General features: G+C 46.0%; 1 protein-coding gene across 3 annotated transcripts in view; it reads left to right on the plus strand.

Annotated features, from left to right (window-relative positions):
• The first annotated feature begins 1,368 nt into the window (after window positions 1-1,368).
• Window positions 1,369-21,765, plus strand: part of LOC140191369 (natural resistance-associated macrophage protein 2-like) — a 69,488-nt gene continuing 49,091 nt past the window's right edge. For 2 of the 3 annotated variants that reach the window (XM_072248719.1, XM_072248721.1), the window contains exons 1-4: window positions 4,404-4,566; window positions 14,055-14,179; window positions 16,945-17,067; window positions 19,442-19,561. In XM_072248719.1, the coding sequence (XP_072104820.1) occupies window positions 4,536-4,566; window positions 14,055-14,179; window positions 16,945-17,067; window positions 19,442-19,561 (399 nt within the window). In that variant the 5' untranslated portion in view covers window positions 4,404-4,535. Of the gene's footprint in view, window positions 1,418-4,403; window positions 4,567-14,054; window positions 14,180-16,944; window positions 17,068-19,441; window positions 19,562-21,765 lie in introns of those variants that run through there. The other variant, XM_072248720.1, reaches the window with a different exon arrangement.

Here is a 21,765-nt window from a genome sequence, read left to right on the forward strand (position 1 = left end):
GCAAGGAGCCGGCCAGATTCAAACTCGAGACCGCTCACCTTGAAGTCCAGTGCTGATGCCACCACACCACTAGCCGGCTACTTAGGGAAGAGGTGAGGAGAAATGTCTTCAACTAGTTCATTCAGGATGGAGTCTGGGAGATTTCTGGAATTTAGAGGAATCAAGAGATAAGGATAGTGGAGGCAGGTAGCAATGAAGTAGAAGATTATTTGTGAGTCTGTTAAACAGCAGGGAAGTTTGAGGGACCAGATGGGTTCCTCCTGTCCCTATCTCCGATGTGATATGTGATTCGACCCACTAACGTTGTTGGCTCCTCAATAGACCACTGAATTGAAGGCTGGCTGGGGGTTGGACAATAAGGAATGTTAACCCGACATCCATGAGAATGATCCCTGGATTGAAAGGGTTAACATTTAGGGAGTGTTTGATGGCTCTGGGTCTGTTCTCACAGGAGTTTAAAAGAATGAAAGGGATCTCATTGAAACCTATCGAATATTGAAAGGCCTAGATAAAGTGGACATGGACAAGATGTTTCCTATTGTGGGGGAGTCTAGAATCAGAGGGCACAGCCTCAGAATACAACAACATCCCTTTAGGACAGAGAAGAGGAGGAATTTCTTCAGCCAGAGGGAGGTGAATCTATGGAATTCATTGCCCCAGGCAGCTACGGAGGCCAAGTCATTGGGTATTTTTAAAGAGAAGGTTGATAGGTTCTTGATTAGTCAGGATGTCAAAGGTTACGGGGAGAAGGCAGGAGAATTTATTTATTGGGATACAGTGTGGAATGGGCCCTTCCGGCCCTTCAAGCTGCACTGCCCAGCAATCCCCCGAGTTAACGGGACAATTTTCAATAACCAATTAACCTACCGACTGGTACGTCTTTGGACTGTTGGAGGAAACCCACACGGTCACGAGGAGAATGTACAGGCAGTGGTAGGGATTGAATCCAGATTGCTAGCACTGTAAAGCTCTGTGCTAACCACTACACTACTGTGCCACGACGCTACTGAATGGAATTGAGAGGGCAAATGTATCAGCCATGATGGAAAGGCACAGCAAATTTAATGGGCTGAATGGCCTAAGTCTGCTTCTATTTCTTATGGTGTTATGGTCTAAACGAATAAATCACATCACAAGATATCTGTTAACCTTTGTGGTGGAGGAATAAACACTCCCAGACCATGGCTCATACTTTACTGAAACAGGCTCATTAAACATTAACTCATTAACAGCCCATTTACAAACTGTACCATTCAAAAGGTACAAACCTTCAAAGGTACTTGTCCTGTACTCACCCTCAATGTTAAATCAAGCGTGAAAACACACAAAACTCTTCAAAATGTGGCCTCCCCCCCCCCCATCTGGCACCAGCGTTCTGCCTACTGCTCCCACGGGCTGTGCTGGGTCGTTCACCAAGGTAAGGCTTACGCAGTCGTGACAACAGGCAGCTCCAGCAGCTGGACACTTCCCCGTTTCACCACTGTCCTGCCAAACAGAGTATTCCTCCACCCTGTCTCTCACTCCTCCCACAGCAAACTGAAGAAACATTCCCTGACTTCAATTTGTGCTTCTGACAGCAGTAGGCGGTCTCTACCTTCTTGCCTTAGGCTCCGCTGATCTGGGTTGGGGGGTGGAGGGGTGCTGCCTGCCTACAGAGTCACAGCTTCAGCCCAGCTCTCACTGTCAACGAAATGCCTCCTACTGGGCTCATTGCGGAGTTGAACTGAATGTCATTCCTTGGAGCTCTGCCAAGCATTTTGATCGACGTGTTGGACAGTTGTCTAACCGACACAGTGATGTGATGTCCAGGGCACACCTGAATCAACCAATCCACTCTCAGCCTTCAAGACTCACTGGGCCTTCTGGGCACATGCAGCTACAGGCTTCAGGTGCCATTCCTTGTGAGACAGGAAACTGCACAGAAGTATTTTACTCACACCTTAGGAAGTTGCCCGTGCAGCAGGTAATGGCAACAGGTCTCCTTCCTAAAGGACATTAGCAAACTGGCTGGGTAGAAAACTAGTTCTCTAGAATCGATCACTCTAACTGCAAGTAATTGTCATGGTCCGTTTTGGCAATCCTCCACCTTGCTATTTACCACAGGAATTGGGCCTCAATCACCTCATTTAATTTCCAATCATTCCCAGGTTCCACTAGCTACACACATTTGCTTCCCATCAGGAACTGCAGGATAAAGACCCTGTGATCACAACAAGGCGCTGCAAGTTCGTTGGTTGACTTGTGTATGAGTAACCTTGTTCCATGGTTCTTAGAACTATCAGTTCTAAGTCTAGCATTGTTCCTGAATTTGCTACTAAAACCAAGACTCCTGATAAAGACTTTCTTGGACACCAATTCCACGCTCGCTATGACTGTAACACCTCCCGCCTTGGCCTCCGCACCCAGGTTCAGCACTTGGGTTTGTTCCACTGCCATGTCCTTGCAACAGTAATAACTTCCCCCTGCCCCACACACAATTTTTCCTCTTCCCCCTTCTCTCTTTCTCACTCCCTATTCTGGTTGCTCTCTCACCCACCTCCCCTCCCTCATGACCTGCACATCACCTTTCTCTAGTTCCCCTTCTTTCCCCTCTATCCCGTGGACTCTCCTCTCCTATCAGATTCCTTCTTCTTCAGCCCTTTACCTCTACTGCCAATCACCTTCCAGCTTCTCATTTCAACTGCCCTCCTCCACCCACCTTCCCCATCGCCCGCTTCCTCGTACCACCTGCCATCTTGTACTACTCCCCATCCTCACCACCCTCTTACTCTGGCTTCTGCCTCTGTCCTTTCCAGACCGTGTGAATGGTTTCAGCCCAAAACATCAACTGATTTGTTTCTCTTCATAAATGACCTGCTGAGTTCCTTCAGCAACTTGTGTGCATTGGATAGACTACCAAATTGTAGGCCTCATCTAACTTGGTGCAATCAAAACCCCAAACTTGTCACCATTGTTAGATAACAAGTTATACCCCAAATGCAATTAAACATCAGCCTTTTCCCAGTGCTGAAGCTGCCTGCAATTGGTGCTGCTCACAAAGCATTTTACTATGTATTGTTTTTAAATTTGATAAAAATCCGTTATTAAGTTTAATTAAACTTAGAGTTATACATCATGAAAATAGGCCCTTCCGCCCAGCTTTTCTACACAAGCATATGAATAATATAACATAAATCAGAATGTGTGAGAAATCCTCAGCAGGTCAGGCAGCATCTGAGGAGATGTTTTAAAATTCATCTCATTTCTAAATTTTGCCAGTTCTAATGGAAGGATTAAGGACCAGAAAAGGTAAGCCATTTTCTCCTTCCACAGCTGCTGTCTGGCCTGCCGAGGATTTCCTGCCTTTTCTGCTTTTAGTTCAGATTTCCAGCAGCTGCAGCATTTTGCTTTCAATATCTAATGGAGAGAGATCTTAAATCTAAAGAGCAGTTAATGGGTTTTTCACAAGAATCACTCCATTAAGTCTCAGAACAGAAACAGAATTTGAATTTGTGATAGAGTGGTTCCTCTAATATTTGCACAGTGTTTGCAGTGCTTGTCTTCTTTTGAACATTGGTCATCTGTCTTTGTTTGTGTGTAGCTTTTCATTGATTCTATTGTGCCTCTTTGTATCTACTGTGAATGCCCGCAAGAAAATGAATCTCAGGGTTGTATATGGTGACATGCAGAGTACGTACTTTAAAAATAGATTTACTTTGAACCTTAAACTTGAACTTTGAATGCACCATTCAGCCGGAAACCATACCAATGAGTTGGCTCTTGAATGTCTTCTGAAATGGCAAAGTGAGTCATATAGTTGGCCTTGTGAGTGATCCCATGTCCTGAAAATGAAGAGTAGGCTCTGTGGGTAGAGGTATGTGGAGGGTTTCACTTTGGGGAGAGACTATGCATCTATACCAACCAAGCTCACTTTTTGCTGATTGCTTGTTGGTTTGACTTGTTGGTGACCAGCTGAGGAAACTTCCATTTGCCCAGCTCTCTGACTGTAGATTGGATGTGAAGCAAGAGGGGCAGCTTAGTGCTGAATAACTGGCACTGATTGTCAGTTCTGCGCTGGGAAAACCAAGTGAGATGGCCTTTGAGGGTGGGGTAGATCCCATGTGGCAAAAGCAGGGGCAAAACAACAAGTTGCCAAGCTGCATTATAGTTCCAGTGGGCCCTGGCACTATGCCACCATACTGAGCACATTCCATGTATTTTCCAATGATTTATTCATGTAGCTATGTTCCCACAGGTTGCAAAAGTGTCAAGGTTAATCACAAGAGTCCAGATGAAGGCTCTTTTCGAATCTTTAGGTAGCACAGTCATTCAGTCCCTCCCCTGTCTACTCCCTCCACCCATGCTCAGGCCATTATATGACGGAGATTCTTGGCAGCCTCCACTGCACTTCAGTTGCTAGTTGTACCAAGCGAATATGATTATCTAGAACGTACTGCCTTCACATTACTTCAAACTTACTGCGTGTTTCTTAAATCCACCGCAGGGAATAAGCTATTACAGAGCACTCTGAGTTTCAACACACTCACTTCACCAAGATGCTGGAGCAAGAGAAGAAAGAGTCAACAGGTAAAAACGTTAGTTGCCAGGTGGGAGGGAATGGACATGTCTGGCATTTCTCTCTTTCTTTTTTCCTTAAGTTCATTGGCTCAGTGATGCAAACAATGCACCAATATACCTTTCCTTCACTTCATCCTGTGATTTTTCTTAATATGGTTCTACATCTTGTTGTCATTTAATCCTGCACCAGTTACGAGATCAATGGTAAATCTGTTTCCAGGTTCTCCCTGGATATGGTTACACATTTAACATAGAACAAAACAAGAACAGACCCTTTGGCCCATAACGTCTGTGCTGAACACGATGCCAAATTAAAATAAATCCCACCTACATCATGCTCCACATCCTTCCTTACTCTGCATGTTCATGTATCTGTCTAGGAGCTCTTAAACACCTCTATTATACTTGCTGGCACCTACCACTATCTGTGTAAAAAAAAACTTCCCCGACACATCTTTAAATCTTCCCCTTCTCACCTTAAGAGCATGCTCTCTCGTACTTGATACTTGTATCCTGAGAAAAAGGCTCTGACTGTATATCCTATCTATACATTTCATAATTTTATAGGCTTCTATCAGGTTTTCCCTTGGCCTCAGATGCTCCAGAGAAAACAATACAAATTTGTCTGACTTCCCCTCAGAGCTCATGCCCTCTAATCCTAGCAGTGTCCTGGTGAGCCTCTCCTCCACCTTCTCCAAAACTCCCGCACCCCTCCTGAAATGAGGTGACCAGATCTGCACGCAATTCTCCCAGTGCAGCCGAACCAAATCTGCATAGCCGCATCATGTCGTCCTTACTCTTATACTCAGTGTCAGGATTAATAAAGGCCATTATGTCAAATACTTTCCATTCCAGCCTGTGTACTTGTGTGGCCATTTTCAGGAGTTATGGACTTAGACCAAGATCCCTCGGTGTATCAATGCTGTTTATGGTCCTGCCATTTGCTGTATACATTCCCATTACATTTGACCTCCCAAAGTGCAACACCTCACATTTGTTCAGATAAACGTCACCTGCTATTTCTCCACCCAAATCTGCAACTGATCTATACTATCCTCAAAGCCGTCGATCTTCAATTTGTCTGCAAACCTACCAGCCCACTAAATTCATAAGCAACAGAGTCCCCAGTACCGATCACTATGGAACACCACTAACCAAGGACTTCCAGCCAGAATGATACCCTTCCACCCCAACCTTTTGTCTTTGAGCTAATTCTGAATCCAAATGGCCATGTCATCATGCAACCTATACATCATAACCTTCCAGATGAGCTTACCATGAGGGACCTTGTCAAAAGCTTCTTGAGTTTGTTTCTAGATTGGCTCTGGGTTTGGTTACAGATTTGTTTCAGGGTTCTCTGGGGGGTTGATTACAGAATGTCACTAGGTTATATTATGGGTTTGTTTCAGGATTTTCTGACAGTTTGGTTCATGTTCCTCTTGGGTCTGTTTCTAGTTTTATCTTCTGGTTCAGAATCCAAAAAAGAAAGACGAAAGAGTTCCAAAGAAGAAAAAAGTAAACCACAAGAGCAAACTGGTGCAGAATATAACAATAGACAAGTAACATACTTGTATTGCCTGGCTTGCAGAGTTCCTCCAGCATTTTGTGTGTGTTGCTTGGATTTTCTCTTGTTTGAAATTGGATAACAACAGACAATTTCAGTTTCTTGTTTAAAGAGGAAGAGAGAGATTTAAATAAACATTGGCCTCTGAAGAATGAAGTGGGCGAAATATTTGTGAGAAGTAAATGCTGGAAGAATGATACATATATTTTGCATCAGTCTTTAACTGCAGAAGACAGTACAAGCACCTCACCTCCCTCTGATGCCCCTCCCATGGTCCACTCTCCTCTCCTATAAGATTCCTTCTTTTTCATCCCTTTAACTTTTCCACCTATCACCTCCAAGTGATACCCCCCTCACCTGGTTTCACCTTCACCTGCCCGCTTGTACTCCTTTCCCTCTCCCCAATTCTTATTCTGACTTCTTCACCCTTCCTTTACAGTCCTGATGAAAGGTCTCGGGCTGAAATGTTTATTCATTTCCATAGGTGCTGCCTGACCTGCTGAGTTCCTCCAGCATTTTGTGTGTGTCACTCTGGATTTCCACCACAGTAATTACATTGATTAGATTTCCTCCTGATTTTCACCACTGTCAGTCATACAAGCCCCAGGTGGAGACTCAGGAATACCATCACTCTCAGATATAGAAGGATTCTTCATTGCTGTTTCCGTAATAATTATTTATTCACCAGTCAGGGTTGTTGGCCCTGAACTGAACCCCCAAACCTGGAGGACAGGTGAACTACTCTTAGTCTGGCCTCTACATGTTGATCTGTTTGACATGGGTGACCCTACCAAGAGCCAAAGCATAAAGTCCTAACTCCAGCCAACATAGCTCTCCGGGTCAGTGAAGCACGCAAGCCTCCAAACCATGACAAGTTTGTGGTCCTCTTGGAGGATTGGATGTCTCAGTGGACTTAAATCTGAATAAATACCGAGGGCTTGATGAGATGTCTCCCAGGCTGCTGAGGGAAACAGGGGGGAGATTGTTGGGGCCCTGAAGGAGATGCTTAAATCTTCACTGGCCACAAGTGAGATGTCAGATGACTGGAAGATAAAAAAAAAATATGGTTCCTTTATTCAAGGAGGGCAGCAGGAATAAACTAGATCATTACAGGCCCGTGAGCTTAACTCCAGTGGCGGGAACATTATTGGGGAAAAAAAACCTTGACAGTAATAGCCTACACTTGGAAAGGCAGAAACTAATCAAAGGTAGTGAGTATGGAATTGTTGGTGGGAGATCTTCTCTGACACAGTTGAGTTCATTTTTGAAGCAACTAAATATATGGATGAGTGCAATGCAGTCCATGTTTCCTCCACAGACCTTAGTTTCTCACACAGGCAACTGGTCCAAACAACTAGAGCCTATGGGATCTGAGCTTGGGATATTGCCTTCATTAGCCAGGAGTTATAGGAAGAGGTTGAATAGATTAGATCTTTATTCCCTGGAGCATAGGAGAATGAGGAAAGATTTGATAGAGATATACAAAATTATGAGGGTTATAAATAGGGTAAATGCAAGCAGGCTTTTTCCACTGAGGTTGGGTTAGACTAGAATTTGAGGTCATGAGGGGAAAGGTGAAATGCTTAAGGGAAACATGAGGGGGAACAAGAGGAAAAAAATAGTGAGTTACTGTTCATGGATCCGTTCAAAAACCTGATGGTGGAGGGGAAGAAGCTGTTCATAAAACATTGAGTATGTGTCTTCAGGCTCCTCCTGTACCTCCTCCTTGATCATGTAATGAGAAGGCTGCGTGTCCTGGGTGGTGGGGGTCCTTAATGATGGATGTTGCCGTTTGAAGATGCCCTCGGTTCTGGGGAGGTTAGTGTCCATTTTGGAGCTGGCTGAGTTTACAACTTTCTACAGCTCTTTCCAATCGTGTACAGTGGTCCCTCCATACCAGAGGGTGCTGCAACCAGTCAGAATGCTCTCCACAGTACACCTGTAGAAATTTGCTCGAATTTTAGGTGACATACCAAATCTCCTCAAACTCCGAATGAAATATAGCTATTGGTGCGCCTTCTTTGTGATTACATCAATGTGTTGGGCCCAGGATAGATCCCCTGAGATGTTGACAGCCAGGAACTTGAAACCGTTCACCCTTTCCACTGATGGTCACTCAGTGAGGACTGGTGTGTGTTCCCTCGATTTCCCCTTCCTGAAGTCCACAATCAATTCCTTGGTCTTGATGATGGTGAGTGAAAGGTTGTTGTTGTGACACCATTCAACCAGCTGATCTATTTCACTCTTGTACGCCTTCTCATCACCACCTGAGATTCTACCAACAATAGTTGTCTCATTTACAAATTTATAGAAGGCTCTACAAATTAGATTCCACAGATGTGAGATTGCGACTCTACCTTCACCCTAATTCTGTGTGAATTTCCTTCTAGCTTCTCAGTGCATCTGCACTTGGTTCCTCTCGGCTTCTGCTTGCCTGGGTGAGTGCAGCTCCAATAACACTAAAGAAAATCAACAGAGATAAGGAGAAAATGTTCTTCCCAGAGAATAGTGAATCTGTGGAATACTCTGCTCTGGGATGCAATAGAGGCTACCTCATTAAGTATACTGTATCTGAGACTCACTTGGGTAGATTTATGCATAGCAAGGGAATAAAAGTCTATGGGGAAAAGGCAGGTCGGTGGAGTTGAGCCCACGGCCTACTGGATAGCCTAATCCTGCTCCTATTTCTTATGTTTACCTACCCAGGAAAAAGCAGCCTACCAGACAGGCACCTAAACTATCAGCCAAACACACCCCCCTCCTCCCTCAGCACAATGCAGCCCACATCTCAAGACTGAATTGTCCCAAAAAAGAGTCTAACTTCAGCCTCTCATTCCCATTGGAGGTGAATGAGCCTTGATCAGGCTGAGCACAATACCAAAGAAGCAAGAAGCACATGGTTGGAGGGTCAGTGGGTTGGGCAGCATCTATGGAAGGAAATGGACAATCGACATTTTGGGTCGAGACCCTTCATCTGGACTGCAAGACAGCGTGGAGGTGGCCAGTATGAAGAGGTCCTTTATATGAGTCCCCAAACTTTGCCTGCTCACTTCCCTCTGCAGATGATTCTTGGCCCATTGAGTTCTTCCCGCAGCTTGTTTTTCTTGCTCTAGATTCCAGCGTCTGCAGTCTCCACAATGCCAAAGGTCAGATGTTTCTGACTCTCCCGCCAACCATTCAACAGAATGACAAATAACTGGGCAGGCTGGGGAAGAAATCAGACAAAGCCCACTCAAAAACTGATCTTAAGACATTTCAACAGGCTTGGATTTGCAAGGCCGTTATTAATCAATTAGGTTCATGCTGGGACAGTTGCAACCTGAGGGAAAGTTGTGGAGATACAGAGAAAGCTTGACCCTGCCATTCTGTTCTCTTGACCTCTTGCTCTGAGTCTGATTCCCTCTTTCCGTGTTTCACTCTTGCATGCTTACCACCTTCTTTCTTTAACTCTTTCTTCTCTTACTCTTCCCCCACTCCCCTCTCTGACCCTTTGGTGCCTTTGTGTCCAGTTATCCCACCCACTCTCCTGGGGATGTTGGAATGGAACCATGGCAGGGGATATCAACCGGCTGTGGCCGTCCCATCCTCCACAGGGTAGCTGTGACACTGGTTTAAGCTGCACAGTGGAACATTGAATGTTCAGATGAAAATCAAACAGCAGATGCTGGGAATCTGAAATAAAAATGCTGGCAATGCTAGAAACACTCAGTGAGTCAGGCTGTGTCTGTGGATAGGGATATGGATTTAATGTTACAGGTCAAAAACAGGATACTGATGAAGGATCTTTGACCTGAAACGTTAACTCTGTTTCTTTCTCTGCAGATGCTGCCTGACCTGCTGAGTGGTGCCAGCATTTTCTGTTACGATTTTTGTGTGGCAATTAGCTTGCATACTTGATTACCACCATCCACTACTAATAATGAATAACCAGAGGGCTTTGATTTGTACCATTACTTCAATAATCATGGAGTCTTACGGTATGAAAGCAGGCCCTTCGACCCATCAAGTCCACACTGACCATCAACCAGCATTAACCAGAACTAATCCCATTCCATTCTCCCCACAGTCTACTCATCCACACACATGGGGTAATCTACAGTGGACAATGAGCCCACCAATTCTTTGGGATGTGGGAGGAAACAGGAGCACGTGGGGAAACCCACATGGTCACAGGGAGAACATGAGAGAAAGAGAACCCGTGTGCGCTTGGGGTTTGAGTAGAAAAGCCGCCTTGTGTTTCCCAGGTAAAATATACACCAAGAGCCAAACACGTAAACCCGGAGACAATGCAGGAGCAAAATACTGCTGGTGTGCTGCTGTGAAAACCTGAAGTAGTAAGAGAAATATTGAGCTCTTTTGGCAGAGCTCTCTCCACAGATCCTGCCTAACCTGTTGAGTATTTCCAGCACTTTCTGTTTTAATTTTCCATGAATCCAGAGAGGCCCTCGTCTCCGATTTGTACTGATTTTCTGTCTCGCTCTGGTCTACATGTTAAGTTCTGATTTTAAAAAAGTCTTGGCAGCAGAGAAGATTTAAGCACAATTGAGCCAAATGCAATATCAAAGGTTGACTATCTCGGCCCTTCCTCAATGGGAAATTTCAAAATAGTTTCAACAACCTGTTCACCGCGTAGTTTGTGGGAGGCTGGTCAAAGCACCCATTAATCTGAGGAGATTATACATGTGCCAATAAAACATTTACAACCGTACCTCGAACAGATAACCCACAGCAATGGTTAAAAGTTCAGTGAGATGCTATCGTGACCTCCCATGTCATGGAGAATACGGTCGAAACTAGTATAAAGTTGGACTGTGGGCAAACTCATAAATTATAACCAGAGAAAGGTAATTGAGAAATAACAGCTGGAAGCAGGAAGGACTGTACTTTCTTAGCTCACAAATTTGAACTGAGTGCCCTATTAATTCGGGAAATGTTTCCAACTTTTGAACAACTGCTGTGAGATCCAAACCAGCTATTTTATTCTAATAGTTACCGGCTGGGTCAATTCTAAAATCTTTGTGTCATTGCGAGAATAAATTAAATTGTCCAATAAAGGAATTCAATTACAAAAGACTAAAAGCATTCCATAATGTCAAGGTGGACCATGAAATAACCAAAGCTGAAGAGTGCGGGTGTAGTAAGCGAGTAAATCCAGGGAATGAGTGCTCATTTGAAAAGCTGCAAAAAGTATAACTTCCCACGGGTGGACTGTCTGCAGGAGAATGGTGGACTACTGGTTGGAATTGGATAGTGAACAATCAGCAAAAAATGTGTAACTCTGCTCCTTCCATCCCATAAGACAAAGGAGCAGAATTAGACTATTCAGCCCATTGCGCCTCCTCTGCTATAATACGACTGATTTATTATCCTTCTCAATCCATTCTCCTGACTTTTACCCAATACCATTGACACCATTACTAATCAAGAACCTATCAACTTCCGCTTTAAATATGCCCAGTGATTTAGCCTCCACAGCCGTCTGTGGCAACGAATTCCACAGATTCAGCACCACTGGCTGAAGAAATTCCACCTCATCCCTGTTCTGAATGAACATCCTCTATTCTAAGGCTGTACCCTCTGGTCCGAGACTCCCCCCATGATAGGAAACATTCTCTCCTGCCTACTCTATCCAGACCTTTCAATATTCAACAGGTTCCAATGGGATCCCACCCCTCCCCCCATTCTTCTAAACTCTAGCGAGTACAGACCCAGAGCCATCAAACACTCCTCATAGGTTAACCCTTTCATTCATGGAATCATTTTCATAACCCTCCTCTGAACCCCGTCTGAGGCATTGGTGAGCTTCCTTGGCTGTGAGGTTGTGTTCTCGGGACCACGAGAGGATGCGCACTCCCAGGAGTTTGAAACTGCTCACACTTTCTCCTGCCGTCCCGCTGATGTGAAGAAGGAACTGAGTGCCGGAAGCTTCCCTGACATCAATAACCACCTCCCTTATCTTGTTGACATGCCAGGCAGGAGGGTCTGTATCTGCACTGTGTTTCTCCATGACTCCTGATCGCTGAAGAGTGGTTCGGTGTCCAACAAAGAACACGCGTCTGATGGGTGGGAAGTACCTCTCATAACACATTAACCCAATTGCCCAGATGGGGCTTTCTGCCATTCAGCATTGAGAAGGGATCTCCTTGCAAAGCAATCCACAGCACGTCTGGTGGAAATACAATCAGTGGGAGAAGCAGGTTGCTCGCTTCCCACCCAGCACCAAGCAGCACGCCGGGGACAGGTTCTGTATATCTGATGCTATCTCCACGACAATCAGCTGAGTCAAAGCCCAGCCCCTGTACCTGGCAATCGCATCGTAGCCTCCACTAATAATTCATAACTCTTCGTTCGACCTAACTCCTCCTTGCTGTATGTCAGCTTCAGTACAAAGGTTTCTTGGCTGGGAGTGTGGGCAGCCTTAGAAATCCCAGTCTTGCGAGATCTCAAGCAATGCCATGCTTTGGAAATCTCAGAAGTTTCTTGAAATCAGCAAGGCTCTGTTAAAGGAATTTGATAACAGTGGAGGAGGCGCTGGGGGAGCAAAGATGTTTTCAAAATGTTGTGCAAGTGTTCACCCTCCACCTGGTCTGTGTTCTCTGGAGGGCCCTCTGTGACAGGCCTCCCTCAGATCCATGAGGCAATCCTCACCTCAGGCACATTGTGCAACTGGACAGTGGCCACTTTATGCCCCCACCCAGAATAAAGCCCAACCTCAATGTTTCTGAGAACTTGAAAAGCATTCCTGAGAGCACCTCAGATCAGGAGTAGCCACAATACCACTGTTAACAATGAGCTTTACACTCAGTGGCCACTTTATAAGGTACCTCCTGTAGCTAACTAAGTGGCCACTGGGTGTATGTTCCCGGTCTTCTGCTGCTGGAGCCCATCTACTGCAAGCTTCGACGTGTCGTGCATTCAGAGATGTTCTTCTGCACACCACTCTTGTAACATGTGGTTATTTGACTTCCTGTCAGTTCAAACCAGTCTGGCCATTCTCCTCCGACGCCTCTCATTAACAAGCCATTTTTGCCCACAGAGCTGCCGCTCACTGGATTTTTCACACCATTCTCTGTAAACTCTCGGTACTGTTGTGGATGAAAATCCCAGGAGGTCAGCAGTTTCTGAGATCCTCAAACCCACCCCGTCTGGCACCAACAGTCATTCCACGGTCAAAGTCACTTAGATCACATTTCTTCTCCATTCTGATGTTTGGTCTGAACAACTGAGCCTCTTGACCACGTCTGCATGCTTTTGTGCACTGAGTTGCTGCCACATGGTTTGCTGATTGGATATTTGCATTAACGAGCAGGTGTGCCTGACAAAGTGGCCAGCGAGTGTGTGTCCGTGAGCGTAGGGTCAGGTTTGCTTTGTTCCCTTACTCTCTGGTAAACCACAGCCTGGAAGAATGCTGGCGACCTCCTATGGGAGAAAGGCTGCAGTCAGACTGCCAGCGAGCAGGTGAAATTGGAAAGATGGAAGTTGACTTTGAGGTTCCAGCCGGGTTGGAACAATAATTCAACCCGTATACGTGGAGCAGTAGACGGATTTGATGCCATCTCAGTATCTTTGAGCAAAGAACCATTTGCTTCCCCAGATTTACAATCACCAGCAGAGTAGGAACATACCAATCCTTCAGGAGAGCTGTCGTCAGAAGTAAGATTAAGAGGAGAGCATTCCGAGTATTGCAAACTGTTCTGAACTTGTATTGTCAGAATCAGGCTTTATGTTGTGATATTTATTGTTTTACAGCACAATGCAATACATAAAAATTACTAAAAGTTACAATAAGAAATATATTAAAAATAAATAAGTCGTGCAAAAAGAGAGAAAATAGTGTGGTAGTGTTCACAGGTTGATGGGCCGTCCAGAAATCTGATGGCAGATGGGAAGAAGCTGTTCCTGAATCTATGTTGTGATCTATCTGTGCTTTCAGACAATTCTTCCAAGATGATCGACACGAGTCAGAGTAGTGCAAACGTGCCAGGAATGTTCGTGCCCATGGAACTGAACTTCCAAGAAGATACAGAGGAAAAGATCCCGATCCCTAACAGCCAGTCAGTAAGTCTGCATGTCAGAGGCATCTCCCCCTGCAGTATTATTTTGGGGTGGGATAGAACTGATTCAATGGTTGGTTGTGTCCTGTCTGGGCAGCCAGGATCCCTTCATGGGAGCATTCAGTGAAGGCTTAGTATCTTCTTCATCTCATATTCTCACTCAGGAAGGGCTCGCCATTCATGTTTATTGCAAACATCTAGGGTTCCAGCACTGATCCCTGTGCAAACCACCGGTCACTAAAACAACACTACCTCTCTAACACCCTCTGATTCCTATCGCCAAGCCAACATTGGATCCAATTTGCCAATTTGCCAACCTGCCTTGAGTCAAATTGGGGTGGATAAATCCCAGCGCCTAACAAGGTGGTGTTCCCTTGGTACTTGTGGGAGGCTTGTGCAGAAATTGCAGGGGCCCTAGCAGAGATATTTTAAAAGTCCTTAGCAATGGGTCAAGTGCTGGAGGATTGGAAGATAGCTAAAGTTGTTCCGTTGTTTAAGAAGGCTCTAAAAGTAAACTGAGAAATTATAGGCCAGTGAGCCTGACATCAGTAAGTTATTGGAAGGTATTCTAAGGGACTGAGTCTGTCCCTGTGACTCAGAAAGGAAGGGGGGAAGAAGAGGATTTCAGTAGTGATAGGGAATTCCATAGGTAGAGGAGTAGACACGAGATTCTGTAGATGCAACAGAGACACCCAGATGATATGTTGCCTCCCAGTGCCAGGGTCAGGGACGTCTCGGAGCAGGTCCACAGCATTCTAAAGGAGAAGAGTGAGCAGCCAGAAGTCGTAGTACATATTGGTACCAATGACATCGGTAGGAAAATGGAGGCAGTCCTGAAGACCGAATTTAGGGAGCTTGGTAAAAACTGAAAAGCTTAGGACTTTATTCCCTAGAGCATATGAGATTGAGGGGAGATTTGAGAGAGGTAAACAAAATTATGAGGGGTATAGACAGGGTAAACACAAGCAGGCTTTTTCCACTGAGGTTGGGCGAGTCTAGAACTAGAGATGATGGGTTAATGGTGAAAGGTGAAGTATTTAAGAGGAGCATCCTTGCTCAGAGGGTGGGAAGAGTGTGGAACGAGCTGCCAGCACAAGTGGTGGATGTGGGTTCAATTTCCACATTTAAGAGAAATTTGGATAGGTACATGGATGGGAGGGGTATGGAGGACTATGGTTCGGGTGTAGGTTGATAGGTCTAAGCAGATTAATGGTACTGTATGGCCAAAGAGCCCTCATCAATAAACCTTGTTACCTCTTCAAAAAATTCAGTTTGATCCCTGACCTCCCCTGGTGCAGGGAAGGGGTGGAGGAGGAGGAGCTCACCAGGAATGAAGGTGAGTCACTGGAGAGGTTGGTGGTCTCCAGTGGGTCCACTGACAGGAAGGTCTCACCCACAACCAGCCTCTTACTCAGGGCCAGGGACACTGCACACTCAGTCTTCAGGAAGATGCCGCCTTCCTGGATACCTTAGAAACTGTGTCAGTGTTGGAAGGGTCGGCAGCCACAGCCATTGCTTTTTGCACAGGTCTCGATATTAGGATGGATGTCAGTCTTTGGCCTGTGGTTTTCCATGAGTAACTGCAATAGTGACAGGACCACAGGAGTGGGTGCAGCTGTTGGAGGATCCCGCCACCAGATATGATGGATTGGGCATGTGGTTCATGGGCATATGTACCTCACCCAAATGTTAGTCTAGCGTTAGGGAGAGGGGCAGCAATTCGGTTAAGAGTGGCCCAAAGCCAATGGCTTCAAGAGACGTCGGCTCGTCTCTTGTTGTGGATTTTGGGCTATGGGAAGTTAGTTGAAAGCTGATTGGTGTTGCGGAATTGTCTTCATCCAGGTTAGTTGGGGTAAGGGAAGGAATTTGATTGTGTAAAGATGCAAATCGCGCTGCTCTCTTCCCTGTGGAACTGGCAGCCCATGTTATGGCTTTTCTGCCTCGCGCATCCAGGCATCAACTGAATAATATGCAGGACTTCCTTCTTCCCCAAGGATAAAATCTCTTCCTCTCCTCTTTCCCACCAGCAAATGTGTTTTGAAAAGTCACCTGTGCCTCCTCTGCCCCTCTCTCTGTTTGTCTCTGTCTCTTGCCCTCCCTCTGTCTCTCTTTCTCTTCTCTCTCTCTCTCACTCTCTCTCTCTCTCTCTCACTCTCACCCTCTCTCACCTTCTCTCACTCTCTCTCTCTCTCACTCTCACTCTCACCCTCTCTCTCACTCTCACTCACTCTCTCTCACTCTCACCCTTTCTCACCCTCTCTCACACTCTCTCTCACTCTCTCTCTCACACACTCTCACTCTCACTCTCTCACTCTCACTCTCTCACTTTCACTCTCACTCTCTCACTCTCTCACTCTCTCTCTCACTCTCTCTCTCTCACTCTCTGTCACTCTCTCTCTCTCTCTCACTCTCTCTCACTCTCTGTCACTCTCTGTCACTCTCACTCTCACCCTCTCTCTCACTCACTCTCACTCTCACCCTCTCACCCTCTCTCACCCTCTCTCACACTCTCTCTCACTCTCTCTCACACACTCTCACTCTCACTCTCACTCTCTCACTCTCACTCTCACTCTCTCTCTCTCACACTCTCACTCTCACTCTCTGTCACTCTCTCTCTCTCACACTCTCTCTCTCACCCTCTCTCACTCTCTCTCTCACTCTCTGTCTCTCTTCTCACTCACTCACTCTCTCTCAGACATCATTAAATATGTGGGGCTCGAAGTTCAGCTCTGTGGTGTCTAACTGACTGTTCTTTCTTTTTGTTTTTAGACTCGGTTTAGCTTTCGGAAGCTCTGGGCCTTTACAGGACCCGGATTTCTTATGAGCATTGCTTATGTGGACCCAGGAAACATTGAATCTGACCTTCAGTCTGGCGCCGTGGCAGGGTTTAAGGTACATTTCATAACCCCTTTCAGAAAATCTCCCAACTCTGTTAATACTTGCCGTTGGCCTGTTGTACACAAAAACAAAATCATCCAGTCTTACTGTAAAATTCTACCCTAAAGATCAGCAAGATGTCTGTCCAAGCTTCAGAAGAAATTAGATTTGAGCAGTAACGCAGGAAGAACAGCTCTCCCAGGACACAGATGAAGCCAAGATATTTTCAGATGAAAGTCATCATGTTCAGATACAGTAACAAAAGAGGCCCTTGAGCTGACTGTGTTCATGTTAACCATCAACTCCCCAGCTGTACCAATCCAATTTACCAGCATTTGAACCATAGCCTTCTCTACCTCGGTGACTTAAGTGCTTGTCTAGTACTTCTTAAACATTTTAAACCCTCTCAGTCAGTGCAATCCAGCTTCCAACTCCCATCCTCACCCAGGGCTAACTACTCCATCTAAACCTTGAACACTCCTACTCCAAACCCTTGCCTCTCTGCCCTGGGGAAAGTCCATCCCTCCCTGGGTCTCTCCTAATTCTGCATACCTCGAGAGCTGGAGGTGAAATCCTCTCACTCTACAGACCCACTGACAGTGGAACGGCTGGTTCCGTTGGATGCTGGACGCCCTGTCTGAGGCGGAGAGCTGGGACTGCTCAGCCACTGGCATCCAGTCTGCTTGGCAGCTCTGAGCAGCTGCTGTCAGGGGCACAATGTCACTGAGGCCGAGGGCCCCCGGCAGTTGGCAGCAGACCCTCACGAGCCCCGCTACCCTGGCCTGCGATGTCAAGCGGGGATGGAGTGCTAGGGAGAGGCCGGGTGCCTGGCTGGGCCTGGAGCTGAGGTGAGTGCCTGTTTCAGGGAAACACTCTGTAATCATGGTGATGATGGGAGAGGGAACTCGGCCCATACCACCCTCCACTTTTTAAACAGAGTTGTAGGGGTGCTGCCCCTGCAGACCCAGGACCTTGGGAACTGGTGCTGGTCAAGTCCTGGTGTCTAGATCTCCAAAACCATTCTCATCCGGAGTGGGGTCATCTTTACCAGCAAGAAGGACAAGGGCAGCAAAATCATGAGGAACACATTCCCAATTCCTCTCGAGGTGGCACGGTAGTACAGCGGCTAGCATAACGCTGTCACTGCACTAGTGACCTGGGTTCAGTTCTGCCACCATCTCCAAGGAATTGGTACGCTCTCCTCGTGACTGTGTGGGGTTCCTCTCACACTCCAAAGGCATACGGGTTATTAGGTTCATTGATCACATGGGTACAATTGGGTTGCGAGGGCTTGTGTTGTGTTGTGCTGTGCTGTGCCTCGTGAAAAGGGCATCACCGCCCAGAAGTTGCCCTCCAAGCCGCACAGCACCCTGCCTTGGAAAATATCACCGTTCCTTCACCATTGCTGGGCCAAACCCCCTCCGTAACAGTGCTGTGGGTATACCCACACGTCAAGGAGTGCAGTGGTTCAAGAAGGCAGCTGGCCACCACCTTCCCAAGGGCAACTAGGGAGGGTCAATAAATGCCTGTGAGCTCCACATCCTTTGAGTGCATATAAGAACCTCCAGTGTCAGCCGTGCTTTTCCAGCTCGGGACCGGGCTCACCTGAAGCTGCTGTGGTGCATACTGGGAAATCAAAGTCAAGTTCAAAGTACATCAATGTCACCGTACACTACCTGAGATTCACTTTCCTGCAAGCATTCACAGAAAAATAAAGAAATACAGTAGAATTGATGAAAACTGCACATAGAAGACTGACGAACAAGCAATGTGTAAAAGAAGACAGATTGTGCAAATAAAAATAAGTAAACAAATACGTACAATAATAGCTAATAATGGAGAGACCTCCCAGGATTGTTCAGTCACGGTTACAGTGAACAGCACTCCAAGACTGGACAGAGCCCCCGGCTCTCCTGGGTCACCCGTAATCTTTCTCTGAGAATGGAGATCCGACCAACTCCGCACCAAAAACTCACCACCTGTTAGCACAGAAACAGGCCCTTCAGCCCACCAAATCTGTGCTGACCATCAATCACCCATCTGCATGAATCCCATTTTATTCTCCATGCATCCCCACCAACCACCCTTCACCCACACACCAGGGGCCAATCAACCCGCTGAGCCTGCACACCTTTGGGACGTGTGAGGAAACCAGAGGTCAGGATGGAATTCAGGTCTCTCGAGCTCCGAGGCAGCAGCACCACCCACCGGTTCACTGTGCGTCTCCCCAGTTGCTGATCTGGTAACTGCACTGATAGCAAGAGCAATCCATTTGTATACGTGACACAGAATCCAAGGGTTAATGACAGGGCTGAGATATAAATGTTCATGATGTTTGGCTAATAACCTGTTAGCTTCACCTTGCTTTTCCTCTCCGGTCTTTCTTCAGATCCTCTGGGTCTTGCTGTTGGCCACCATCATTGGCCTTGGATTACAGAGGCTCTCGGGTCGCTTAGGGGCTGTCAGTGGTATGCAGTTGGCTGAGGTCTGCCGCAGGAAGTACTCAAAGGTGCATATCAAAGTCCTACATGTCTCCACCAAGTAACGTTGGTATTTTACATGTATTTTCATCCATATTGGCAGTGCAGAGATGCAATAGCTGATGTTCTGAGGGAACTTCAGGGCATAGATGGGGAAATGAGATCAGATCGGATCAATTTTATTAGCCATATACATTTACATGTCTTACAAATTTGCTGTATTGTGTTGGCACAACATGCAATAAAAGAGATACAAGCACAATATAATCACAATATATTCAGCAGGTACAGAAATCTTGAGCAATTCACACAAAATGCTACAGGAATTCAACAGGTCTGGCAGCAACTATGGGGGAAAATGATGTTGGGATCCTACTGGCCTGCATGCCCTCTGCTGGATGGGTGGCAAGCAACACAAAAATGGCTTCTTGCACAAAGCAGCGCATTTTAACTGGTGAACAGTGGGATTTTTAGTCAATATTTGAACACATTCAATACTGCTCTCATAGTAAAATAAAAGGCACAAAGGAAACCTAGGGCCTCAATACACCAGCAGTGGATCACAGAGGAAAGTATCAGCCAATATTTCATTGGAAGTCATGCCCAGCATATCAACCAGTCATTGGCCCCAGGGTCCTTGTAACCCTGAGGTCTCCAGGTAGCCACACTTGAATAAATGAGGATTGGCCAACAGTACAAGGTGTCTTGATGCACTTTAAATATAGGCATCAGGTGCTAGAGGCCTTTAAGAGCTCGTGGTGGCTTCCTGCGGGGAATGCAGCTCAGTTATCGAGTCATAGAGTCACAGTGCACTACAGCACAGAAACAGATCCTTCGGCCCATCTAGTACATGCTAAACTATTAATCTGCCTAGTCCCATCGACCTACACCAGGACCATAGCCCTCCATGCCCCTCCCATCCACATACCTATCCAAACTTCTCTTAAATGTTGAAATCAAACTGGCATCCACCACTCACGCTGGCAGCTCGTTCCACTCTATCACCACCCTCTGAGTGAAGAGGTTCTCCCTCATGTTCCCCTTAAACTTTTCACCTTTCACCCTTAACCCATGACCTCTAGTTCTAGTCTCACCCATTCTCGGTGGAAAAAGCCTGCTTGCATTTACCCTATCCCTACCCCTCATAATTTTGTATACTCTTGTCATATCTCCCCTCATTCTCCTAGACTCTAAGGAATAACGTCCCAACCATTTCAATCTTTCCCTATAACTCCGGTAGTCCCAGCAGCATCCTTTCAAATTTTCTCTGTAGGACCCAGCAGACAGATGCAGAAGACTGAAGGGGTTTGGGGTGTAACTCCCGCCTGTTCTGGGAGAAACCTAGAGCACTCAGAGGAAACCCTTCACCGGGGTGTTGCCTGCAATTAGAGGACTTTAGGCAGAGATCAGATAGGCTGGGCTTGTTTTCCCCTGGAACAAAGGAGGCTAAGAGGTGTGATGAGATAGACATGTGTAAGATTATAAGAGGCACAGACAAGGTAGGTAGTCAGCATACACTTCCCATGGTCAGGGTAGCAAAAACAAGAAGGTATAGATTTAACGAGAGAGAAGTTCTAAAGGGAATCTAAGGGATAAGCATTTCTCACAGAGAGAAACATGCTGTCAGAAGAGGTGGTGGAATCAGATGTATTCCCTATGTTTAAGAGACATTTAGACAGACAATTCAATAAGCAAGGTATAGAAGGATATAGTCCTTATGTGGGAAAATGGGATTGGTGTAGATTGGCAGAAGGGTCAGCATGGACATGTTGGGCTGAAGGGCCTATTTCTGTGCTGTACAACTTAATGACTCCTTGACAGCAGTGGAGATCAGGACTGAAGCCAGGTCACAGGAACTGCACTGGGGTACCTGTCCAACACTGAACACTGCATCCAATAATATGATAATGTGGCTTATTATTAATATTGTTATATTTATTATCACTAACATAGGTTGTGAAATTTGTTGTTTTGCAACAACAGTACAGTGCAATACATAAAATACCTACAAATTACAATAAGAAATATATATTTATTTTGGTTTTGTGGTCAAAAATAAATTAGTGCAAAAAGAAAGCAAAATTAGTGTTCATGGGTTCATGGACCATTCATGGCGGAGGGGAAGATGCTGTAACTAAAACATTGAGTGTGTCTTCAGGCTCCTGTACCTCCTCGCTGATGGTAGTAATGAGAAGAGGGCATGTCCTGGGTGGTGGGGGTCCTTAATGATGAA

Source organism: Mobula birostris, chromosome X (assembly GCF_030028105.1).
Source record: "Mobula birostris isolate sMobBir1 chromosome X, sMobBir1.hap1, whole genome shotgun sequence".
Lineage (NCBI taxonomy): Eukaryota > Metazoa > Chordata > Chondrichthyes > Myliobatiformes > Myliobatidae > Mobula > Mobula birostris.